Source organism: Pempheris klunzingeri, chromosome 6, assembly GCF_042242105.1.
Source record: "Pempheris klunzingeri isolate RE-2024b chromosome 6, fPemKlu1.hap1, whole genome shotgun sequence".
In the NCBI taxonomy this organism is placed as follows: domain Eukaryota; kingdom Metazoa; phylum Chordata; class Actinopteri; order Acropomatiformes; family Pempheridae; genus Pempheris; species Pempheris klunzingeri.
In genome coordinates, this window is record NC_092017.1 from 10021715 (window position 1) to 10043955 (window position 22241).

Genomic DNA, 22241 nt, shown 5'->3' on the forward strand with positions numbered 1-22241 from the left:
AGGCACCTTTATCTCGCTGTAGCTTCTACTTAATGGCGCTCACCTTTTGGGTTTATTAGTAATATTTTACAACTGGTTGCAATTCAGCCTCCAGTCTCCGGCTTGCTGGAGCGCTCACAGCGTTTAGAGTAAATGTATTGTAAGAATACACTTGCATGAACGGCACACTGAGGAAAGACATAATCTAGCTGCAGGTGATCAGCTTGCTGTATTTACAAACGGGGCTTGGCACTATTCTCTGTCGGATTGACGGGCCCACGCAGGTGAATCCTGGAGGTAAAGGCTGTCTGCAGGGATGTTGCTAACTATTGCATCAGATGCACAGTTTGAGATGCCTCCTGGGGATCTTGAAGAGTGTGTGTTTGTTCGTGCATAGCTCTTCGTGTCTGTGTTTGTGTCTTGATATGTTAGTGTGTGTGTGAGAGAGAGAGAGAGAGACACTAACAGAGTTGTTGTCCACACTTCCACAGATGATCTGTGCTAATAAATTCTCACTATATTATTTTTAGTTGTACATTGTGTCACATCCCAAAAATAGTCAATACTGTAGCTCATGCAGTGATTCAGTTATTACCTCTAAATATATCTATTAAGCTGACAGCATGTCTTTTTTCCACTAGTGTCTAAGCTGTGCTTGGAGCATTTTATTTCTGTTTTTTTTCCTTTTCCTGTGTCACTCCATTCACTTTTTATTGGTGGAGATACCCGGAGATGGTTAATAAACATGTACAGTAAAAATGCACAGTGGCCTACTCATCAGTATGAACACACAGCACTCAGGCAGGAGGACTGTACATGATAGTCGTATTCACAGTCAGTTTGTGTGTTTTTTATCTTACATGCACAGTGGAGGAGGACACATTAACAGTAATAGTACAAATAATACAGTATAATGAAAACTAATACAACAGCCACAGATACGGTGGCTGAAGCTGAATTATTGTTTATTTGAGAGTCGTTGACTGAACTGTAACTTGTGGTGATGTTGTAATAACATTATAGCCTGTCGTTAGGTGTTTCTTTCTTTTTGTCCAACCCATTGGCCTGTACACACAGAGTTACTATTATAGCTTGAGTTCACAGCCTTGATTAGGGTTCAATTGAACAACTAAATTAAACTGGAATACAATTTGAATGAGGGGAGAGGCAACTGTGCCCTGATCACATACTAATGATACTGAGATACACAACATAGTCTGTAGGGAGTCTGTGAATTACCAAAGGACACTTCAGCAGAGTGAGTGCCTGCCAATAGACTTCGGTCTGTGGAACCAGAGGGCCACCCTGATGCCCATGTGCGAGCACATGAGCAACGTTGCTTTTGTTCCTTACATTTCTATTATTTATTTTTAAAAATTTAACTTAACGTTAAACTATTCTTTGTACAACAAATAATTATAGATCCAGATTCCTCTAGATCCATTGTTGAAAAGCACATGATGTGCACCGGGATTAAAATGTCACAGACATTTCCTCTCAGAACATACACACTTAACCTTTGAGAGGGGAGATTCAAACATTTGGTTTGTAGCTATGCAGCAATTAGCATTTTTTTTTTAAATATTATAATTCCCTGTGTAATTCCTGTAATTTCACACATACAGAGAGCACTCTGAGTGCAGCTTTGTAAAGTCCTGAATTACTGTGGGATTTTGGGAAAAAGATATCATCCATCCATCCATCCATCCATCCATCCATCTATTATCTATACTGCTCATCCTTCAGGGTCACAGGGGGGGGGCTGGAGTCAATCCCAGCTGACTTTGAGCGAGAGGTGGGGTACACCCTGGACTGGTCGCCAGCTAATCACAGGGCCGACACACAGAGACAGTCAACCATTCATACTCATACTCACACCTACAGGCAATTTAGAGTCACCAGTCAACCTGCATGTCTTTGGACTGTAGGAGGAAGCCGGAGTTCCCAGAGAAAACCCACGCAAGCACGGGGAGAACATGAAAAACTCCGCACAGAAAGAAATTAACCTGGAACATTCTTGCTGTGAGACGACAGTGCTAACCACTGTTCCACCGTGCCGCCCCTAACATAACACTTCAATAGTAAAGGCCATTTCAAGGCCACGTCCCCTGAGTCTCTTTTATACACAAACCAAACACCTTATAGTCTCAGTTTATGCATCATTCAGTCATGATCATCTTATCTAAGATATATCTAAGCGTTACTAGGAAATTATCAGTGATGCCAGTCAGAGAAACGCTGGTTTGCAGAACATGGACGTTTAACCTCCAGGGGTCCCAGAAGGAGCTCTAGGTGGCCTCCATAACAAGAAATAATGGCTCAGTCTCATTTTATTAGTCATAATAATCTGTTATATTGATATATAACAGAAGAGTGGTGGCTTGGATGGACACCTTTTGTAGAACAACTGAAAGATACGGAAATTGTGAATCAGAAGACATCACTGTCCACTCACTGCCATCTTTCCACCCTTGCACTGTAGCTCTGCACACATTTATATCAAACATACTTGGTGCACAATCTTAACAAATGGTTGCTGTGTGCCGTGTAATGCGGAGTGTGTATCAGAATCAGAATCAGAATTACTTTACTGTATGACTATACTTGACTATACTATGACGCCTCCTCCACCAGCAGGAGGGACACGTAACGGACTCATTCAGCAGAATCATGTGCAATAACCGTAAAGGTCATTCCCTTTCACTTTGTCTCCCGTTTTGCAGTTTGCACTTTGCACATATCATATTTAATTGTTAAAGTATTCTATTCTGTATAGTTTCACTTACTTGGCACACTTCACCTCACACACTGTGACACTTTTCACAAATTTGTACTTTTCAATCTGTACTTTTTGTTTTAAAAAGGGACAGACTATTTAATTTAATTGTATTTTATTGTGTTTTCTGTTCAATTTTGTATTTCAATATTTTGTATTGTTGTGACTTGACCTCTGTACCGCACTCTGGCACAACAATTTCCTCCGGGATAAATAAAGTCATTCTTATTCTTCTTATTATTATTCTTTAATATTATTGTATTGTATGTGTGTATGTGTGTGTGTGTGTTTTTTTTTTTTTAAACTATCTCTTGACTTTTGGAGTGTGCGCAGCGTTACTTGTGCTGTGATCTGGCCGACAGCTCTGAGTGACTGGTGCGTTTGAAGGCGGACTGGAGACGGAGGAGCGTCCAATGGCGCGGCCGAGGAGGCGGCGTGCGGTGACAGAGAGAGGCGGGCTGCAGCAGCCAGCTGTTGGAGAGCAGCGCTCCTCAACCATCCGCAGCCACTGCTGCACCAGGTGAATATATCTGTGCATCAACACGAGACCAGAGCACGAGACCGCACGCGTGCTCCCGAAGACGTCTCCGCGCTTTTGATTCTCGACTCGTCGCGTCTGATTGGCCTCGATCGAGTGGGTGAAACTCGGAGGTAAACAGAGACAGAAGGAGACCGAGAGCAGGTGAGATCAGATGCGCTGTTTTTCTTTTCAAAGCGTGTAATTGTTTTTAAATGCTTTTGTTTCCTGTTTGTGCCATCGCTGTGAGTTTAGTACCTGTTGCTGCATGTGTCGCTGGAAGCAGCCTATAGATGAGGCTATATTAGACAGGGATGCTTGGCAACTAGGGGACAGACGGGCTATTCTTAAACGGTCTATTTTGAATGACGTCAGCAGTTTATTAGGTCTAATTATCTGCAAACATTTTTTTTTAAGCTAGATGTATTTTTACTTTTTCTTATTTTTAGCGCCGAATAGCTCGCTGTGCAAAATAAATCCGCGTCCCGTGACTTTTTTTTTTTTTGACAGACTAGATGATCATCCGCCTCATCCCTTCAACCTGCTGCCTTTTCGATCACTTCACTGCTCAGTCTCACTCCAAATACGCATTGATACCTGTTGTCAGTGGCTCAACATGTCCAGATATTACTGTTTGTGAGAAGAATCTAATGCCTGCCCCAGTTTCATTCAAAGAGGTCCCTTCTGCCAGCTGTCACTGAGGTGTGTCTCATCTTCAGCGGATCTCGAATAACTTCTAAAAAAGCCTCAGACAACTTTTTTTTGCTCTATTCGTGGAAAGATCAGATGTTCAGCCCATGCCTGCATGTACTATTGCTATTCTGGCTCTATCAAAAATATCAAGGCAATTCAATTATCTCCTGTTAAAATTAGACAAATATTTCCTCACCATTACTCTGCAAAGGCCCCTGGGAGAGCAGGAACCGCCTGACCCTGAAGATGACACACATGGAGGTGGAGAAACACCCATTATTTATCCTGACTCACTGATGCTTTAATAAAAAAAAAAATGGCAGTGTCAAGCTTTGAATACAAAGCTCAGTAAGAAATTAGCAGTAACACGAGGGGCTTCCCTTCTCTAAAACACGTCTCAGTTCAGATTTGAATGGGTAAGACTGTGACTGTAACTGTGACTGTGACGTTTCTACGTTGCACTTTTTGGCCATCATCACTTTTATGCTTTTGTGGGTGCAATATTTGCACCCAGTGTTCTGAGACAAAGCTGTTAGGTGTCGTCCATAGAGTTCAGTATGTCAGTGAAATGAAGTGCATCTTCTCTTTTGATTGATTTTATTGTATAATCAATACACGACTGAAGGAAAAGTCTGTCAAATAATATTTTACAGCGACAGCAAGACAGCGGTGACAGAGAGAGTTAACTAAATGGATTGTTGTCGCAGTGTGTTACGTCTACTTCACTGATAACGTCAACCTTTGGTTAATCAGGCCCTTATATTTATTTATAGCTTCTTTAACCAATATTCTTACACGTTTACCATATTTTTGAAACATTTTTTTGCAAGCCACCATGCTTGCTCTGAATGACTCACGGAAAGAAAATCATCGAAGCAGAACCCACAATACTCTAGAAATGCCCTACATATTTTCCCCTCGTTCCCCTTATTTCTATTCTTGCATACAGTTCACTGCAGCAAGAAAAACATCCAGTGCGATACATGCATGATTATCATCGCAACAACTGATCAAACCTTTTAAATTCATCCCGTCTGTTGATTCGCAAGCTTTACGTTTTGTGTGCATGAGCATTGTTGTCCCCGGTGAGGTCCCCGGTGATTAGCCAGAAGCTCCCAGGGTATGTCAGAGAGCAGGGCTGATGTGTGCTGGTGCCTGCTGCGTGTCAGTGCTCAGATTTTTCCATCCACTGTCTTGCCTCTGGGAAGGCGTCTGACAGAGGTGCTGTCTTTCCCTATAGAAGCGTGAGACCCAGGGGCAAGTGTACCAATTATCGTTCTATTATAGGATGCACTGAGATTCTGTTTTACATTCATATCTTCATATGATTGTACTTCTAGAACTAGCTGACGACATAAAGGGGGAGAAAAATGATTTGCTTTTTCATTTAATTGCCACTGTTGACCTCACAGATGAAAGGTCACAGGTAGTGGTGTAGATGTGTGCTACTTTTGCTAGTTCTTGTGCATTCACAGACCTCAAATGGCAGTTGTCATACGGGAAAACATCCAGAATTAGCTGATGTGTGAGGCACAGCCAAGCTTTTCCTGCCTGTCTCGGGCTTTAGGCCTTTCACAAACCTAGTAAACCACATAGAGTTTAGTTCTATAGCTAATTCCACACCGTTTGGCTGGAGGTGTAGCTATATTTACCTAGTCATGTGTTTTAACCGGGCTGTCTGTGGCGGTGACAGTCGTCATTTGGTTCTTTCTGTGAGGAGGAACTTACTGTAAAACTCTGAGATAAAGATCTTTCTGCCCCGTCTTGAGCATATGTCCCACTTCCCTCTCTTCTCACCATTAACATGCCTTAATATGAGGGTAATCGTCTCACTTCTGGTCCAAAAAAACCTGACCTGACTTCAATTTGTCTGCAGTGGTCCCTGTTTCTCATTTAAGACAATGGCAATGACGAGCTCATCTGCAGCTGTCAGTGTTGAGGTGTGTCTTGTCTCTGCTGCTTTTTCAGCGCTGCAGACATCAGAGGACTTTATAAGGCAATAATTAGGGCAAAGAGGTGGATTCCTCCAGAAATGCCCCAGATGCCTGTGTGCCAAGCTTACGTTGAGGGACAGCGGGCATTTAAGGGGTCGTGGGAACACAGGCGCCATATCCGCTCAGGCACCATCAGGAGGGACATGGAACTAAATATAGAGAAGTCCAATACATGTCCAGTATTAAGGGGAAAAACCAGTGAAAACTCCTCTGGGCTTTGGAGAAGCACTGTATGGCCAGTTCAGAGGAGTCAGACCACCACTTTACGCAGCTGTTTGACTGATAGTGGAGTGTAAACTGGAGATAACTCATACATAGAGCACACTGATGTATGCATTTGATTTAGTGGTATGTAGCAAAGTCGCGTCAGGGTTGTCTCCCACAATGCATCAAACGTCACGTTTCTCCATAGTGTCTGGCTCTATACGGTCCTGCAGGGGCAGGGGCAGGAGCAGGGGGGGTTTCTAGATCAAGGAAAAAAAGAAAAACAGCGGGTGTGAGTTTCAAAAATGGACATTCTCAAGCCGACCCACAATCCATCCATGCCTGTGCCTTCTGCGCCTCCAAATCCTGCTTTTTTTCTGCGCATGAGAGAGGAGTGGGTGGCTTTTAGCTTCAACCATCTTTCAAAAACACACCGTTTTCCTTTTACTGTTTGGTTTTAGCTATTGCCTGCTGAACCTTTAAAAGGAGCCATGGACTGTATTTTTAACCCTGTCTCTTGGGGCCGTGCGGTTCAGTCGAGCACTGTGCTACTGGCCTGGGGGTAACCCAGACTGAGGGGGTGTCAGACTGCGTGGACTGCTGGCCCGGCAAGGGCTGCTCTAACTTTAGACCGCATCGCCTCATGGTGGTAAAAATAAACACCCTGCCCTTACCCAGGGGGAAGGGGCTTCAGTCACTTAAACCAAATGGATGACATTTTCCCACCAGAATTACATGAATGTGGAGAGAAGTACTATCAAATTCTAAGGCTGCGACTAACAATCATTGTCTATTCGTCTGTTGATTATTTTCTCAATTAATTGATTAGTCGTTTGGTCTATAAATGTCAGAAAACTCCAAGATGATATCCCCAAATGTCTTGTTTTGTTTGCTCGCAGTGATATTAAGTTTACTGTCACAGAGAAATAAAGAAACCAGAAAATATTCTCATTTCAGAAGCAGGTTTCACGGACTATTTGTCTAATTTTGCTTAAAAATTTACTCAAACCCTTTAATCAATTATCAAAACAATTGCAGATTAATTTAATAGTTGAAAACTCATTGATTAATTGTTGCAGTTCTGCTGAATGTTTGTGCTGGTGTTACTGTCAAATCCAGACACATTTATACAAGAATTAACTGGTAGTTCAGTGGCTACTGCATATAAATGAATGAATAAATATACTTTGACTCTCCAGAAACATGCTTCATGTGACTTTTATTTCTTCCAACTTAAGTAGGAAATAAACACATCTGTGTTAAATATCATAATTATACAAGTCATATTTGATATTCACTGCAGCAGTGCAAATGCCAATAACATAAACATATTTTATTCTGCAGCTATTACATTATTTTATTTTATTTTACAGGTGTGTCAGACGGCAGAAAAAATGGGAAGAAAGAAAATTCAAATTTCGCGTATTCTGGACCAGCGGAATAGACAGGTGAGACAAAGACAGTACTTCAGAGCCTTTTCTTTCTACGTGTATAGAGCTGGTCTGCCTCAGTTATATTTACGGTAGAGTGCGATGCATAGACATTGTTATTTACATTGTACAGTTACATTGTAACTGTAATGGTACTTCTGCCCTTTCACAATGAGCAAAGTTGACTATATGGGTAAAGTCTAAAAAGAAGATGTTTTGACCAGTTTGATGGAGGATGAATGTGATGATGTAGATTATATGCACAGTCAGTATAATCTTGACGCCAACTCGCAGTCTAAAGTTACAGATACGATTTGTTTCTCCTATCTGATCTTTAGAGCTGAATGTTGTTTGATGATAAGGTTTAGGTTTTTTTTTTGAAGATTTTCCTTTGGGGTCTGAGGTTAGACAGTGCTGTATGCAGATTACAGATTACAAAGCCCCCTGGGACAAATTTATGACTTTTGGCTGTATAAATATACTTGACTGTCACCACTGTGAGTATGTGCAAGTGATCAATTCGTATTTTTGTGCTATGATTTTCCTTTTTAAAAAGCAATGAATTTTTTTTTCAATTCTACCTTTAGCAGTATTTTTTAAGTTTGTATATTGATTATGTGGCAACTATCCAAGTTGGTCAAAAGATTTGTCTTTCCATTTCGCAGATTCTGCTATGACATACCTTAGCTCAAATATTTGAGCAGGTTCATACCAAAACCTTGTTACATATTTACTCTTTTACATATACGTAACTACATACTACATGTACTTTAAATTGATCCAAATGCTTGATGTATATTCTTCAAAGTCATTCGCAGTTGGCTAAATCGAAAAAGCAAGATGACACAAACCTCTGAGTGTTTTTTGTGTCACAGGTGACTTTCACCAAGCGCAAATTTGGTCTGATGAAGAAGGCCTATGAGCTGAGCGTGCTGTGTGACTGTGAGATCGCCCTCATCATCTTCAACAGCACCAACCGTCTGTTCCAGTACGCCAGCACAGACATGGACAAAGTGCTGCTCAAATACACAGAGTACAGCGAGCCACACGAGAGTCGCACCAACACGGACATACTGGAGGTACTGTCCAGGCTGCTATTAAAGGAAATTACTGTAAAGCATGATTTAGTATTAACAAAATAACACAATAGGAAATTGTTGTCAGAGCAGGAAGGATGAATATTAAATTCAAGTTGCAAGCTTTTATTGATGTTGTATTTTGGATGAAAACCGTTCTTCCAAATTCTTGCTTTTCTAAGTCTTCGTTTGATCACTGTGGATAATTTTCCATGTGCACTTTCTGTTCCGTATTAGACTCTGCGTAGGAAGGGCCTCGGCCTCGACGCCTCAGAGCTCGACAGTGAGGAGAGCATGCAGGTGGCCGCAGATAAATATCCTCTCAGCGAGGGCATGGATCTGTCTGTGGCTCGCCAGCGCTTCTATGTCAGTCCACACACACACACACACATACACACACACACACACACACACACACACTTCTTCCATTGCACATTCACCACACACACACAAGCATAAGCACGCACCGCGCACACACAAACACATACTTGTACTTCTATCTTTGTGAGGACACTTATTGACTTAATGCATTCTCCAGCCCCATATCGTAACCTTAACTATCACAACTAAATGCCTTACCCTAATCTTAATCCAAACCCAATTCTAACCTTAACCTTAAACCCAAGTCTTAACCCTCAAATGGCCCTTTGAAGTTGTGAGGAATTGCCAAAATGTCCTCATTCTGCTGGTAAAAGAAATGTTCTGGTCCTCACTATGTAGCTGGTACAAGAACATATATACTCTCACACACACTCATCAAGCTGACCTGAAGTTGATGTGTTGTAAATGTTAATTCTTAATAAAACTATTTTTTCACCAAAAATTTTGTTGACTTCCTGACCTCCTGACTTTGGACCTTAATTCTTATGCTGATATTGCACATGGATTTTACTCCTCAGGCTCCATCACTGCTCTCACCGGAGGCCCAGTTCCTGGTGTCTGCAGGCTGTGAAAACGGCTTTGCCAACTCCTCCGGATCCAGCATGGCGTCACACAGACCTCCTGGCTTAAAGTCTCTGAGCTCCAGACCCAGCTCTGCCGGCCCTGCCGCACCGCATGCTCACACTGCATTCATGTCTCCGCACTCAGGTGAGCAGAACTGACCCACCGTGTGAAACATTACCAGAATCATTTTAATTACAATGTCAAAGATTTGTAGGACTTACAGGAATTTGTTTTGAGACTATTTTCACAAAAGCATGCCAGTTTAAGCCCAACAGATGACAAAGGTATCATGGGTATCCACATACTTTACATACTATAGAATGTATATGTGTCTATTGCTATATACGACATCCCATAATTGCAGCCCAAAATGACACTTTAATCACAAAGTGGAGTAAAGTGTGATGGTGAGCCAAATATTCCAATTTCTTCAATGTACTTTTGTGCATCATTATAACTTTGTAATGTCCACAGTTTGAAAAATACGACTCTTACTGTGAGTGCAATGCAAAACATTCAGCTTGAAAATCCATGAAATCCTCTTCTACGGTCTTGCTTAATTCTCTCTGTAAAATTCACATGTGTACTACCAACCCTCTGTGCAGCTGGCTGTGAACTCACAGGAAGTGTGTGTGTGTGTGTGTGTGTGTGTGTACACATGCAGTTGATCTGCTGTGTGAAAGTGGCCCTCCACCAGTGTAACAGCGGCTGTAACCAGTTCTGTGGTTTCTATACTGAATATATCACACCTGCCAGTCATGTCAGCCTTTTTTGCAGTCTTTAACTGTTTGGACTCATCATGATGTCATTAGTCACTGATCACAGTCATGGTTTGTTTAAATGTCTTTAATGTGTTTAATGTCTTACTGTTTCTGTAATAATGGACATTTCTGATTGAGTTTTGGTTTAAGTTTGCTTCCAAATGGATTCTGTCAGGTCATCAGCACACTAGAGTATGTTCCAGATATTAACTTGAACTTGTAGACGATAGCTGCCCATTGGCCCATGAAGATCAGATACGGATTGAAAGGTCAAACAAAAAGAAGAAGTTCATTTTTATCACACTTCTACACAGAAACAGAGGGAGGTGAAGAATGTGTCGCAAAGAATAAATGATTCCTCTGTGAGTGAAACAAGCTCACATCTCTTTTCACTTCCTGCTCCTTTCTTTCACTGTGTAGGTATCGGCTACTCCGTGTTCTCCCACAGCAGCCTGAATCGAGCTCTGGACATGAAGAGCCCTCCTCCTCTGAACCTGTGCGGTGAGAACCTGCGAGGAGATGCTGCTAACCAGGGCATGGGGGCCGCACGTGTTAACCCCAACTCTGCTGTAAGTACCTGTCACTATCCAGTGTGGTCTGCACAAAAGCGTCAGAGAAATATGATAAAAAATGTTTATGCAGTATATATGCAGTCATCACTATCACTACAAACTTGAGACTTTTGGTTTGACTATTTCTCTTTTCCTGTACATCAGAGGGGTGTCTTGTACCCGGGCCTGCACAGCAGCAGCTCCATGGTAGCCATGGGCAAGGCAGGGCTGCTGGGTCACAGTTTGGGAGGCTACGGCCTCCCCTCTCCTGGAGCCTCTGGTATGTGTGCTGTGTTTTTATTCTATGGTAAATTGGGGTGAATAGAGAACACTTAATAAAGGGTGTGAAATTTAAAAAACGAGGCAGATGAAAAGATCCTTTAAAGGAATAGTTCAACATGTTTGAGAAATACATGCATTTGCTTTCCTGCTGAGAGGTGGATACTTTTCTTGTATTTGTCCTTAGTTTAAAAATCAAACTACAGCCAGCATCCAGTTAGCTTAGCTTAGCACAAAGACTGCAAAAAAGGGGGAAACGGCGAGCCTGTCTCTGTCCAAACATAACAAAGCCCACCTAATGGCACAAATACAAAACCCAAGATGTGAAAATGATCATTGTCGTATAGCTGGAGGCTTTGTGCAGGAACATTTTGTGACCCCTAGAGTCTCCTCTGACTGCCTGACAACATCGGGGTGACGTCAATATTCCAGGAAGTTACTACAGCCAGTATAGCAGTAGCCCTGCACATAAACCAAGCTAGCTGTTTCCCTCTGTTTCCAGTCTTTATGCTAAGCTAAGCTGCTGTAAGTGACATGCTTGCAGTGGTATCAAACTTCTCATCTAACTCTCAGCAAGGAAGCTAATAAGTGTTGGAGGACTATCTTTTAGTGAAGATAATCTTTCCTGTCATTCACTGCCTCTGATTTATTGAAACCCATCGTAATGTCCTCTTTTTTCATTTTTTAATTTATATCCATGTTTTTTCTTTCCCCCCAGAGTACAGCCAACCTGGTTTTTATCACTCCGTTAGTCTACAACGAGGAGCAGTGAACTCCTGGCAGCCAGCACAGCCGCCTCAGGAGTCCCACGGGCCTCATATAAGCCCAGGGTGAGGATATTAATGCGTAATGTGGTACCTCTGTGTGGATGAAATATGGACTCATGATAGAAAGTTCAATCAGCACACTGTTCTTTGTCCCAGCAATGTTGCATTTTTATTCACTTGAGCTGTGCCACATTTCGATCGATCAGATCTTCATGGGGCACAAACAGCACTAACAAACATTGTATTTTATATACGTAGCTCAAACTGATGGCAGTCATCCGCCCGAGAAAACCATATACTGTCTGTGGCTTCTGAAGACACTGTCAACAACTGGGAATCAAATACAGCAAGATAAACAGTCAGAAAGAACAACAAAAAAGAAAAGGAAAAAAGAGAATAAATTAAAATGAGATTAGATGCAATGAAAATAAATTCAAATAAACAGGAATGTAAAGTAAAAACAAATCAAATGAGGATAATAATAATTATAACAATAATAATAAGTAGAAGAAGAATAACAATAATAACTGGAGATACATTATACATACATAATAAATAAAGAAATAGACTCATAATGTTGATTTGAACTGCATCAGATTGTTATCAAGCTGCACCTGATGTGGTTAAGACATAATTGCAGAACTGATGATAATCAAACAGAAACATTTCTTTTGTCCTTCCTCTTGTTGTTTCCAGGATGTCCAGTGGAGGGTGCTCCTTCCCCTCCCAGTCCTGCTCCTCAACCTCTCCACATCTGCCCTCCCTCCACCTCAGCATCAAATCGGAGCGTAGCTCCCCCGAGCACATGTCTTCACCCACCTCTCCTCCTCTACACCACCTCAGGCAGCACTCACCAATGAGCAACCCCGACTCGGCTCGCCATACCCCTCCGGAAGCCCGTCCGGCCAATGAGGCGAAGGAGTTTCCCAAAGCCGGCTTCCCACAAAACGAAGACGAAGGAGGGCAGCAGCTCAGGCAGTTAGAGATAAGTGATGGGTGGCAGAGATAGCTGGTTGCTGCAGTCCAGCACCATCTCCCATTCAATTAGCTATCTTCCATCGAAACCAGTCCTCACACACATACACACACACACACACACACACACAGATGTAACACAGAAGATAGCGAGATGGAGTCGATTTGTCCCCATCATCCCAGAGAGGAATGCCTCTCTTTGTCTCCTCACACAGAGCTGGTCTCTCCTGGGCAACGGAGAATTTTCTCTGCATCACTTGGTAGATCCCACAAGGAGGCGGATGCATTCAGACATTTATTTGCTTTTTGTTTGGTTAGTTTTAGTTTTCTGTGTGGAGCTGATGTGAGTCGAAAAACACAATTTGAAATGTGTTCATTTTGCTCTGTGACTTTGTCAAAGTTAGCTACAGCAGCACAGCGGGACCAGCTGAATTTCTCCAAAACTGCAAAACCCGCCTTTAACCTTTAGCCCAAAACCAGTGACATGGTCCCCCCCCCCCCAACATAAAACCATTTAGATGTCACCCGTCACTGGAGCCTTTGCCTTTTATAAAAAGTTCACTTTTTTCCCCCAAGCCTGCCATAAAACAATACTTATGTGCCCGCGTCTGGATTGAAATAGCTTTTGTTCACTGTAATTGTTCCTCCTGTCCATGCTGGCCATAAAATAAAGAAATCCTAATGTGAGAAATGAGGAACAAAATCCTTTCCCCCCTGTTATGTGCTAAAATATTACAACTTTGCAAGATGTCCGCTTCATCTGTCTGCTGAAGCACATGCAGAAGTTGCTCCAGATTAATTTAAAAGTCTATTTTTACACAGAATGAGGCCTGCAAATGTTGCTCGCTCTCTCTCTCTCTCTCTCTCTCTCTCTCTCTCTCACTGTACACTGGAGTCACATTGAGCAGATGATCCCTTCAGGACCGTCTAGGACAGCAGGAACAATTACAGCAAAACAAAAACAGCCTCAAAATACATACGGACATGTGGGTATTGTGTTAAGACAGATTTTAAAATATGTGAACCTGCCCTTAAAAATATTGAGCATCAGTGTCTCAGGGACGTTTAATAAATGACTTCTTTCTATGTTGGTTTGTAAGACTGTAATTGTGGTTAAGTAAAGCTTTAGTTTTGTTATTCCTCCAAATAATGCTAGCTTCATCTTTTTACTCTAGTAACAGCAGTTAAAGACTGAAGTGTTTAAATATTGTCCCTATGCACTGCAATCAAATACTGCAACAGCCAAAGACATCATGACTTTGTCTATATTGGGTCTAATTTGATTTAAGGATCATTAAAATGGCATCAATTATTATTTCCGAAGGGCTTCATTTAGTATCTGCATTTTGTAGATGTAATTGAGCTTTATTGCCATCTTTGTCTCATGATGTTTAGAAATATATGAGACACTGTGTAAAGATTGAGTCTAAATATTCATAGGATATTTCATTATTTAAAAAAAAAAAAAAAAGCCTCAAATTACATTTTTTATTGAGGAATGTTTGGTTTTCATTATATCTGTAAATGTACTTTGCACTGCATTTTTTGTGCACTGGATTTCTGTGTGTTTTGCTTTGCATATTCAACTCATGTTCCGCAAAGGACAAAATATACTGTCACTTAAACGAATTTCCACTTCTTGTCCACAAGGGGTCATCTTGTTTCACAAAATGTGGATTTTGGATGAGAAAGCGCAGATGAGGGAAGACGGGCCTAAACCATTAGTGATGAATTATCTAATGAATCTCTGTGACAAGACACAGGTTCAGTGGTTCAACCCGAAGACGTTTAACAAATAAATCCTGACAAAATCTGCAGTGAGTTTGTGGTGAACGTCTTCAAGTTCAACTGCTGCTGTGGAATTAGCCCTTTTCTTCATTCTTTAATGCAGTTATGTGGATTAATATCAGCATGATAAACCAAATTATCAGTATTCTGATGCTTTGGGTTTAGTTTTTATATGTTTGCTGAATGCTTCACTAACAAAATGGAAACAGATCTTTATTTGACATTTGTTGTGAATCCTTTTAAATAAAAATGGTTTGATTTGTACATTTATCTTGCCCTGCTTTTTTTTTTTTCCAACAAAGAACATTTATTTTCTTTTTTCAGGGAAAACTGTGATTTTCTCGCCGCTGATTTTTCATGTACATTCATTCTGAAGGCGGATAAAATGCCGTCAGCAGCGCAGCTATCAAGCTTTCACTTGACCATTGATTCTAGTGGTCTTATTCTCCTCCATTCCATCTTTTGAACACGCCGACTCCCTCATTATCATGTCTGGCCCCTGTCAGGCTGCTCACCACGCAGCCGCCAAACGAGGGGAACACGAATGGACCACTTAAAAGCCTGGAGACCTTTATGTCTTCAAAAACTACATTTAGCACAAAAAGGCTCATTTCCACAGCTGGTTGTCTCACAGTAACCGTGCCCGAACGTTTCCTTGTGCCACCACCATGGAGCATTTTAACTAAAAGCAGAGTGGAGCCCCGACCCATCTCTGTCGTCTCTCCTCCCTAAATGAAAAGAGACTTTCACTGGGGTCATGTCTGGTCTGCTCCCCAGAGAGCAGGCCAACCCAGTCTGTAGGGCATGTCTGGGTCCTACACACACACACACACACACACACACACCCTGGTTTCTATAGCAACCACACCCAGCCATGGCCGCCTGACTTGTCCCGCTGCAGTCCACAGATCAGACCGAGGGGGCCTGAGGCCTCCTGCACAGACGCACATAATTAATGTGATTATATAGATACGTCAACCCTGTCGCCTTTCAGTTCATTAGTCCGGACGCTCTCACAGACCCGTCTTAGACTCAGAGAGGAACACAGCACTACTGGTCATGCTAGGTGAGGATGCGACTTACAAATGTGCAGCTCACAAAAGTCAAAATGAACTCCTCGGTCCTGTTATCTAACAATGACACGTTTTCTTGGAATTTTTCCTTAATCATTGTCAAGAAAGAATTGTAATACTATTGATATACAACGTCCCAAGGCTAGATCTCAAACAGACACAATAAATGGGACGTCAGGACTGCTAAGCGGTCCCCTCCCAAATTTCTTCACTTGGCATTGGCTTTGTGATTGTTCATATCCTCCAATGAAGCATGTGCCAATGCGCATTAAAAGAAAGCGAGGTGGCAGTCACTCCCTCAATGGGGGAATCTTTGTGGCTTTTGATTGGACGTGGACGTCAAATGATGTCACCCATAAATCATGTCAACTTTCAGACAAAGAGCCTCTCCAGTCTCGATCTGGAGAAAAGTCACGTTCCTTAACTGTTGGTAAACGGGACTGGCATATAAACATGAGTGTTTCTGAGGGCGTCATATGGCCTTTTAAAATAGTGTGAATGTTGTTGGGCAGCAAAATGAAGAGCGTTTGGCAGAGATGGAGGTCCTGTGGCCAACTGGAGCGCCCACGCAAAATATTTCTTCCCAGACTCTTAAAGGGCGTCAGGTTCATAGTAATTATCAGTGATTAAAGAATGATCTTCTCAGGAGGTGGGGGGTCAGAGATCAGGACCCAGCACAGCGGCCAGACACTCTATTGTCATGCATGATGTCTTTTGTCAATTGGAGGACTGATTTTTAAAGGGACATGTTATATCGGCAGTATCTCCCACGCTCCTCAAGGGAAAGCAGAATTAAATGGGAACATTGAACTGACATGAGACCAAAAATACATTTTTATTGAGTCACAAAAAAAAAACAAAAAAAGACAACACCAAAAGAAAACATATTCAGGTTACAGGTTTTCAAGTTTGCACACCATGCATTCAGAAAATTTCAAAAAAAGCAACATTTTCATATGAAGTTCACAGTATAATGATTTCAGAGCATTCAAATCAACTGGACTATCTAAACAAAACAAAAGAACACACACACACTAAAAAATAAAAACAAATACAAACATGTACAGAATCGCAGCATCTGTATCATTTCTATAACAAAGGTTATTTGAGGCAATGTATTATAAATAAATGAATAAATAAAATCCACTGACGCAAAACTAATCCTAAAGAGGCTTTGATTAATCTTAATGTACATGTCTGATTGGCTATTAGAGTGCAGAAATATCTAAAAGCTGATGTAGCCGATTAAGACACTGCAACTTAAAATGTTGCCAGTGAGTAGTGTGTGAAAATAAAGGAAAAACAGAAAAGGGTTTGACTGTTCATTTTATCAATAAACTGAATCTTTTCATTCTAAATACACGTGATCAGGGAGAAAGGAGATTTTAAAATTCACTCAAAATCCCTGAGCTCCCAGGCACTTAGGATTTCTGAAGGAAACTCTTTAGATAAAAGCATTAAAAGCAACAGCTCTTCAGTTCTTGGCTAGCACACGGCCACAACCACAGATCTGATTTGCGTTAAAACAGCATTTAATTTGATAGGATGGATCTGAGCTTTACTACTTACTTGCAATCGAAACGTTACAGCAGAAGAAGAAAACAAAAATCATTTAGCACTCTTGAATCGGTTCCTTAGGGGGGACGAAGAGTCCCTCCCGAAAATAAAACGTCTTATCTACACAGGGATTAAGCACTAATACTCACCCCTGGTACCAATTAAACATCTTATATGCAGCATTTAACAATGTTCTGTGGAGAACGGTTCAGGTAACACTGGCATAGATACATCTGAAAAGTCGCTCTGAAGTAGCTAGAAGACGACCAGGGGCCTCTATCACAAAGCATGATTACTGGGTTAGCTGGATATCTTTGGGCTCAGCTCTCGTATTTTTCCCAAGATCATGAAGCTGGTTCACTTTTAACGGGGATTAGATCACCATGGTAACCTGTGCTGTACGGCTAACCTGCTGCAGGGCAGGTTAACAGCCTGAGCACTGGATCACTGGAAAAATTGGAACTGGAAATTATCCTCTTATTTCTACAGCTTCTTATCCCATTCTTCTTGTGTGATTATACGGTGTTTATTATACATTTCAGCTGGCTGAATATCATCTTTTGCTACCACAGTAACCTAATTTCCCAGCGGGTGTCACTGTGTCATTTTAAGCACTGCACTCATCGTTCTTTGGATGCTGCATGTCATTAAAAACTCTGCGTCTCAGAGGACTGGATAAGTTTTGTGATACCAGTAATCAAGTGAGGCCAGATAAACCAAAGAGAGCCGAGCTAAGTTGAAGCTGATTTGTGATACAGGCCCCAGTTCTGTCTGTACATTTGTGTTATTAATACCAGAAGCCTGCTGGTCACAAAAAGTCATACGGGCAACAAGGCAGCCGATATTGCAACAGACAATGTCCATCACCTGACTAACTCCCGGCGAACCTTGATCGCAACTTCTGTTACAGTCAAAAACAAGGTGCATTCTGTCTGTGGTTGTTTTAAAGAAATGTCCCCTTTGCCGTCTGCAGCCGCTCTTTGCAACAGCGTGGCAACAGCAGAGGGCTGCACTGCAGGTAGTATGGCACTGCTCTTACTTAATTCTGCATAAGGTACTGGTGGAAGTAGATGCCAAACAGAGAGCTGATTACCTGGCAGGCAGCCACCCACCATGTGAGGAAGGCGAAGAAACCCCGGAAGAAAAGGGGAGTGAGGACGGTCCGCAGCGCCGTGAACGTCTCTGAGAGGCGCGCTACTGTGGCCTGGATGTCCTCCTCCATGTCCTCCACACCCTCCTCGTCTTCATCGAGACCACCGGGCAGCACTGGTGCCGCGGTGGGCATCGCCAGTGCTGGTGTCACCCCGGGGGTCTCCTCGGCGCCGGCCCCCCAGGAGAAGTCCCCTTCAAGACCAGAAGAGATCAGTCAATACTACTGAATTCTACTGTTCAACTTGGAGGAAAAAGTGAGACAGTGGGGCCTCGACAGAAACTGTGGATGTTTCTAGTAATTAATTCGATGTCAAAGCCTCAATGCGACATTACATTGATAGGTATCTTGGCAAATATGCGTTACCACTCACATATCTGTCTGGTAAATAAATGGCCACAGCCAGCAGCTAGTTAGCAATCCAGGTTAGAAGCATCTAGTGTGGTTCTGTGTATGGGTAACAAAATCCACCAACTAGCACCTCTAAAGCCTATTAATTATTATTATTAACATCTCTTGTTTGTTTAATCCATACTAAGATTAAAGTTTAGTTATGTGCTGGACTACTTTTGGTTTCCATCTAAGCCAAACTAGGTGGCTTTGGGCTGTGGCTTCATATGCAACAGACAGAGATGAGTGGCGAATACACAGCGAATAAATATATTTCCCAAAATGGTGAATTATTCTTGTTAGTCTGTGTTTGGGTGGTGGGGAAAAACAACAAATAGAAAAAGATCAAGTGTTGACGCTTCCTCAAATGCAGTGGGTGTGGTGATGATGGTGGTGGACTTATTTAACTCACCTAATGCCTTCAGTGCCAGTGTGGAGAAGAGGATGAGAAAAATAGGAACCAGATACTGGAGAGTGATTACAGTCAGGTAGCAAAAGATACGAGTGACCTGAAAGACAGACACATTAACTATCAATATGCACATACAGTTCGGGCTTTTTCACTTTCCTTCTGCCCACTAAAGCTTCTACTCATGTAAAGATTTTGGAATGCAAAGCTTCTGAGCTAAAATCGGACCCTTCATCGTTCAGATATCTCACCTTCCTCTGAATGTCAATTGCGGCGATACGTCCTGCCTCCTTCTTCATCTGCTCCACCCACTTCTGGGACAGATTGAGGTAGGCCTGCAGGTGGTAGCGAGTCAATCCTAAGCGCAGCACGCACAGCGCCACGATGATCCACAGGCGCATGTTGTCAAACGCTGCACTGGACACTCTACAGAACAAGATCAGAACAAGTCAGGACCAAATACATCTTGTATTACTGGCCACCGTTTTCCGTATTGAGAACTGAGAGATTAACTGGAGCAGATAAAATGAGAAAGTGTGTATGCGCACTCACATTGTGATAGAGGTCTTCCCCATAGGTGCGTTGGCCAAGAAGTCCCTTGCAATTGGTTTCACCCATAAAACCAACACAATGACGGGAGACAGAAAACTCATGTGCAGCAGAATCCTGCAGGAAACATTAGAGACACCGGAGAGAACTTAATACTGCCCATGTCATGTTTTCAATAAGGCACGGAGGTCATTGCTTCTTGCAGTATTCAATATATCAATATATAGTTCTTACTGGATGAGTGGACGGTCTGAGGCCATCTGCACAGCATCCAGATGAGTCTGAGCCAGTCGCAGGCCGGGGAAGGCCAGGAGGGAACCGATGTAAGCACAGACAGCAGCCAGACCGAGCTTCACCGTCAACTTGGTTACCGGGATTCTGAAGGGAGTCGAAACAACAAAAGGTTATGCTGCGACTATGCGTCCTGCAATGTCAGTCACTATTAAATCAACACAACTTGTGCCTTTAAAAGACAGAAGCAGTATTTCGGGTAGAAGATGCCTTTGCAGGGGCAAACACTTACGACCAGTCAGCATAGCCCTGCTGTTTGGCAAAGATTTCCAAGTTGTCAAAGAGGCTGGAGAAGCCCGACTCCAGGCCAAACTCCAGGTAGTCCTCCCTGACCACCAGCACCAGCATGGCCACGAGCAGAGACAGGAAGCCAAAGGCTAGGCACACCGAGCGCTCGCCGCCCTCTTCAGAGCGGAAGTAGTGGCTCATCAGGGTGTGAAGGGTCTTCCTGAGGGTTGGGGGTTAAATGAAAAAGACCAAGAGCAAAAGGTAGCATTCATCGAGCCCAAGACCCTCATTATATCTCAGTGAGGCTATTTTAGCTTTAGTTTATTTTAATACAACTTTATCCTACTACCCTACACTGTGATAATAAGATATTACATTTTTTGTGACTAGATTAGACTAGCTTCCTCCTGTTTGTTAATTGATCCAGACAGATGTTGAACACTACAGAATGTAGAATTAAAGAACTATGTTTTGTAGCATCAGTCAGGATTGATGCTTACAAACTCATCTCTCAAGACATAAAATAACTTCACAGTTGAAGGATACAGACTGAAGAGAATAGTCAGGACACACCAGATGGCTCCGATATTGACCTCTTTTCTGGCATCAACAACACTGTAGTAACACTCAGTGAACAGGAAGACACCCGTTGCATAGACCGCAAAATCTACCAGCCACTGGTACTCCAGGAAAAACCGTAGCACTGAAAGTAGAAACAAGAAAAAAGAAACATTAGTGGGCTCAGATGATTTTTTTCCTTCTTAATCAAAACTAGGTTCCATGCATTTTGATGCAGGGGCTATTAATGTATGCTGTGTCGGATTAGACTCAACAGTTGAGCTTGGGCAGCGTTTGTACTTGCACAGCGTCACTGTGGTGTAGATAAAGGAGTGTTTGTTTTACCCAAAGCGTCAATGGTGTTGACTGGAGCTTTCTCCAGGTGAAGGTCGATGTCTTTGGGCACAGTGAGAGGCTTGCTCTCCCCGTTCTGTCTCCTAAAAAATAAAAAAAATCAAACAAAGAAGACACATTATCAATGTTGAAAAATGGTTTTTTTTCAGAATGGACAAAGATCTGTTAACTATTGACTCTGGTCAAGGGAGTTTCTTCCTCCAGGCAGCATTACTTTAATGTGACTCTTTTCTGCAGTATCATACCCTCCCCCAAATCCCACCTGTCTCTCCTGCTCTGTTTAGGCATTTGCTTCCCGGCCAGTGCACACAGCTCTCCTTCCGATGGGTGTTTGAACCGGAGCAAACTGGAAGGAATGATATACACATGTGTGTGTAAACTGTGCACATTGTGTGGATAATGTGTAGCCAGATTGTGAAGGTGAGAATACCTGCCATTGCAGAGGAGCCAGCGGGCAAATGAGCAATGCGGAGCCATCCTCTGCATAATGCTGGCGGCCAGCAAGCTGACCACCAGCTGAATTCCCATCAGGGCCTGTCAGAGCAAACACACGCGTTTTGAAGTATGAGATCCAACTCTGAGACTCCCATTTTGCAGCTCTGTGTCAGTGGATAATGCACCAGAGACGGTTAGAGACTATAAGTGTCCTCTATTCAACTGTGACGCTCAGACCAGACTGTATTTCATGTTGACTCGGCATGTAAGACTCAAGAAAGTTTTAAGATCAGGTCGTTTTTAATGCACCAGAACTAAGTTAGTCCACATATCACAGGCTGCGTTAGAAACCAAGCCACACGCCATGCTAAAATGCTAACAGTAACAAGAGATTAACTAGGTTCAACCACCTTAAACACAGGATGTGTTGAAAGCCTCTGCAAAATGAATGAAACTTAGCAAATGGCTAACGTGCTAAATTTAGCTAAACTTCACCACCTGTCAGTGCTGCT

General features: G+C 42.4%; 2 protein-coding genes across 2 annotated transcripts; one reads left to right on the forward strand and one right to left on the reverse strand.

Annotated features, from left to right (window-relative positions):
- Positions 1–3310: 3310 nt before the first annotated feature.
- mef2b (myocyte enhancer factor 2b) lies at positions 3311–14951 on the forward strand. The gene is made up of 9 exons (XM_070831633.1): positions 3311–3437; positions 7537–7611; positions 8469–8672; positions 8907–9035; positions 9569–9758; positions 10796–10944; positions 11092–11206; positions 11924–12035; positions 12669–14951. The coding sequence occupies exons 2-9, from the start codon at positions 7558–7560 to the stop codon at positions 12979–12981; spliced, it is 1266 nt and encodes a 421-aa protein (XP_070687734.1). The 5' UTR covers positions 3311–3437; positions 7537–7557; the 3' UTR covers positions 12982–14951.
- A 1739-nt stretch (positions 14952–16690) lies between these two features.
- tmem161a (transmembrane protein 161A) lies at positions 16691–21823 on the reverse strand. Its single transcript, XM_070832844.1, has 10 exons — positions 21725–21823; positions 21557–21640; positions 21286–21377; positions 20929–21085; positions 20387–20602; positions 20098–20241; positions 19867–19980; positions 19566–19740; positions 19318–19414; positions 16691–18709 (listed from the first exon to the last, which is right to left on the reverse strand). Exons 1-10 carry the CDS (start codon positions 21820–21822, stop codon positions 18405–18407), a joined length of 1482 nt encoding a protein of 493 aa, XP_070688945.1. The 5' UTR covers position 21823; the 3' UTR covers positions 16691–18404.
- Positions 21824–22241: the final 418 nt, after the last annotated feature.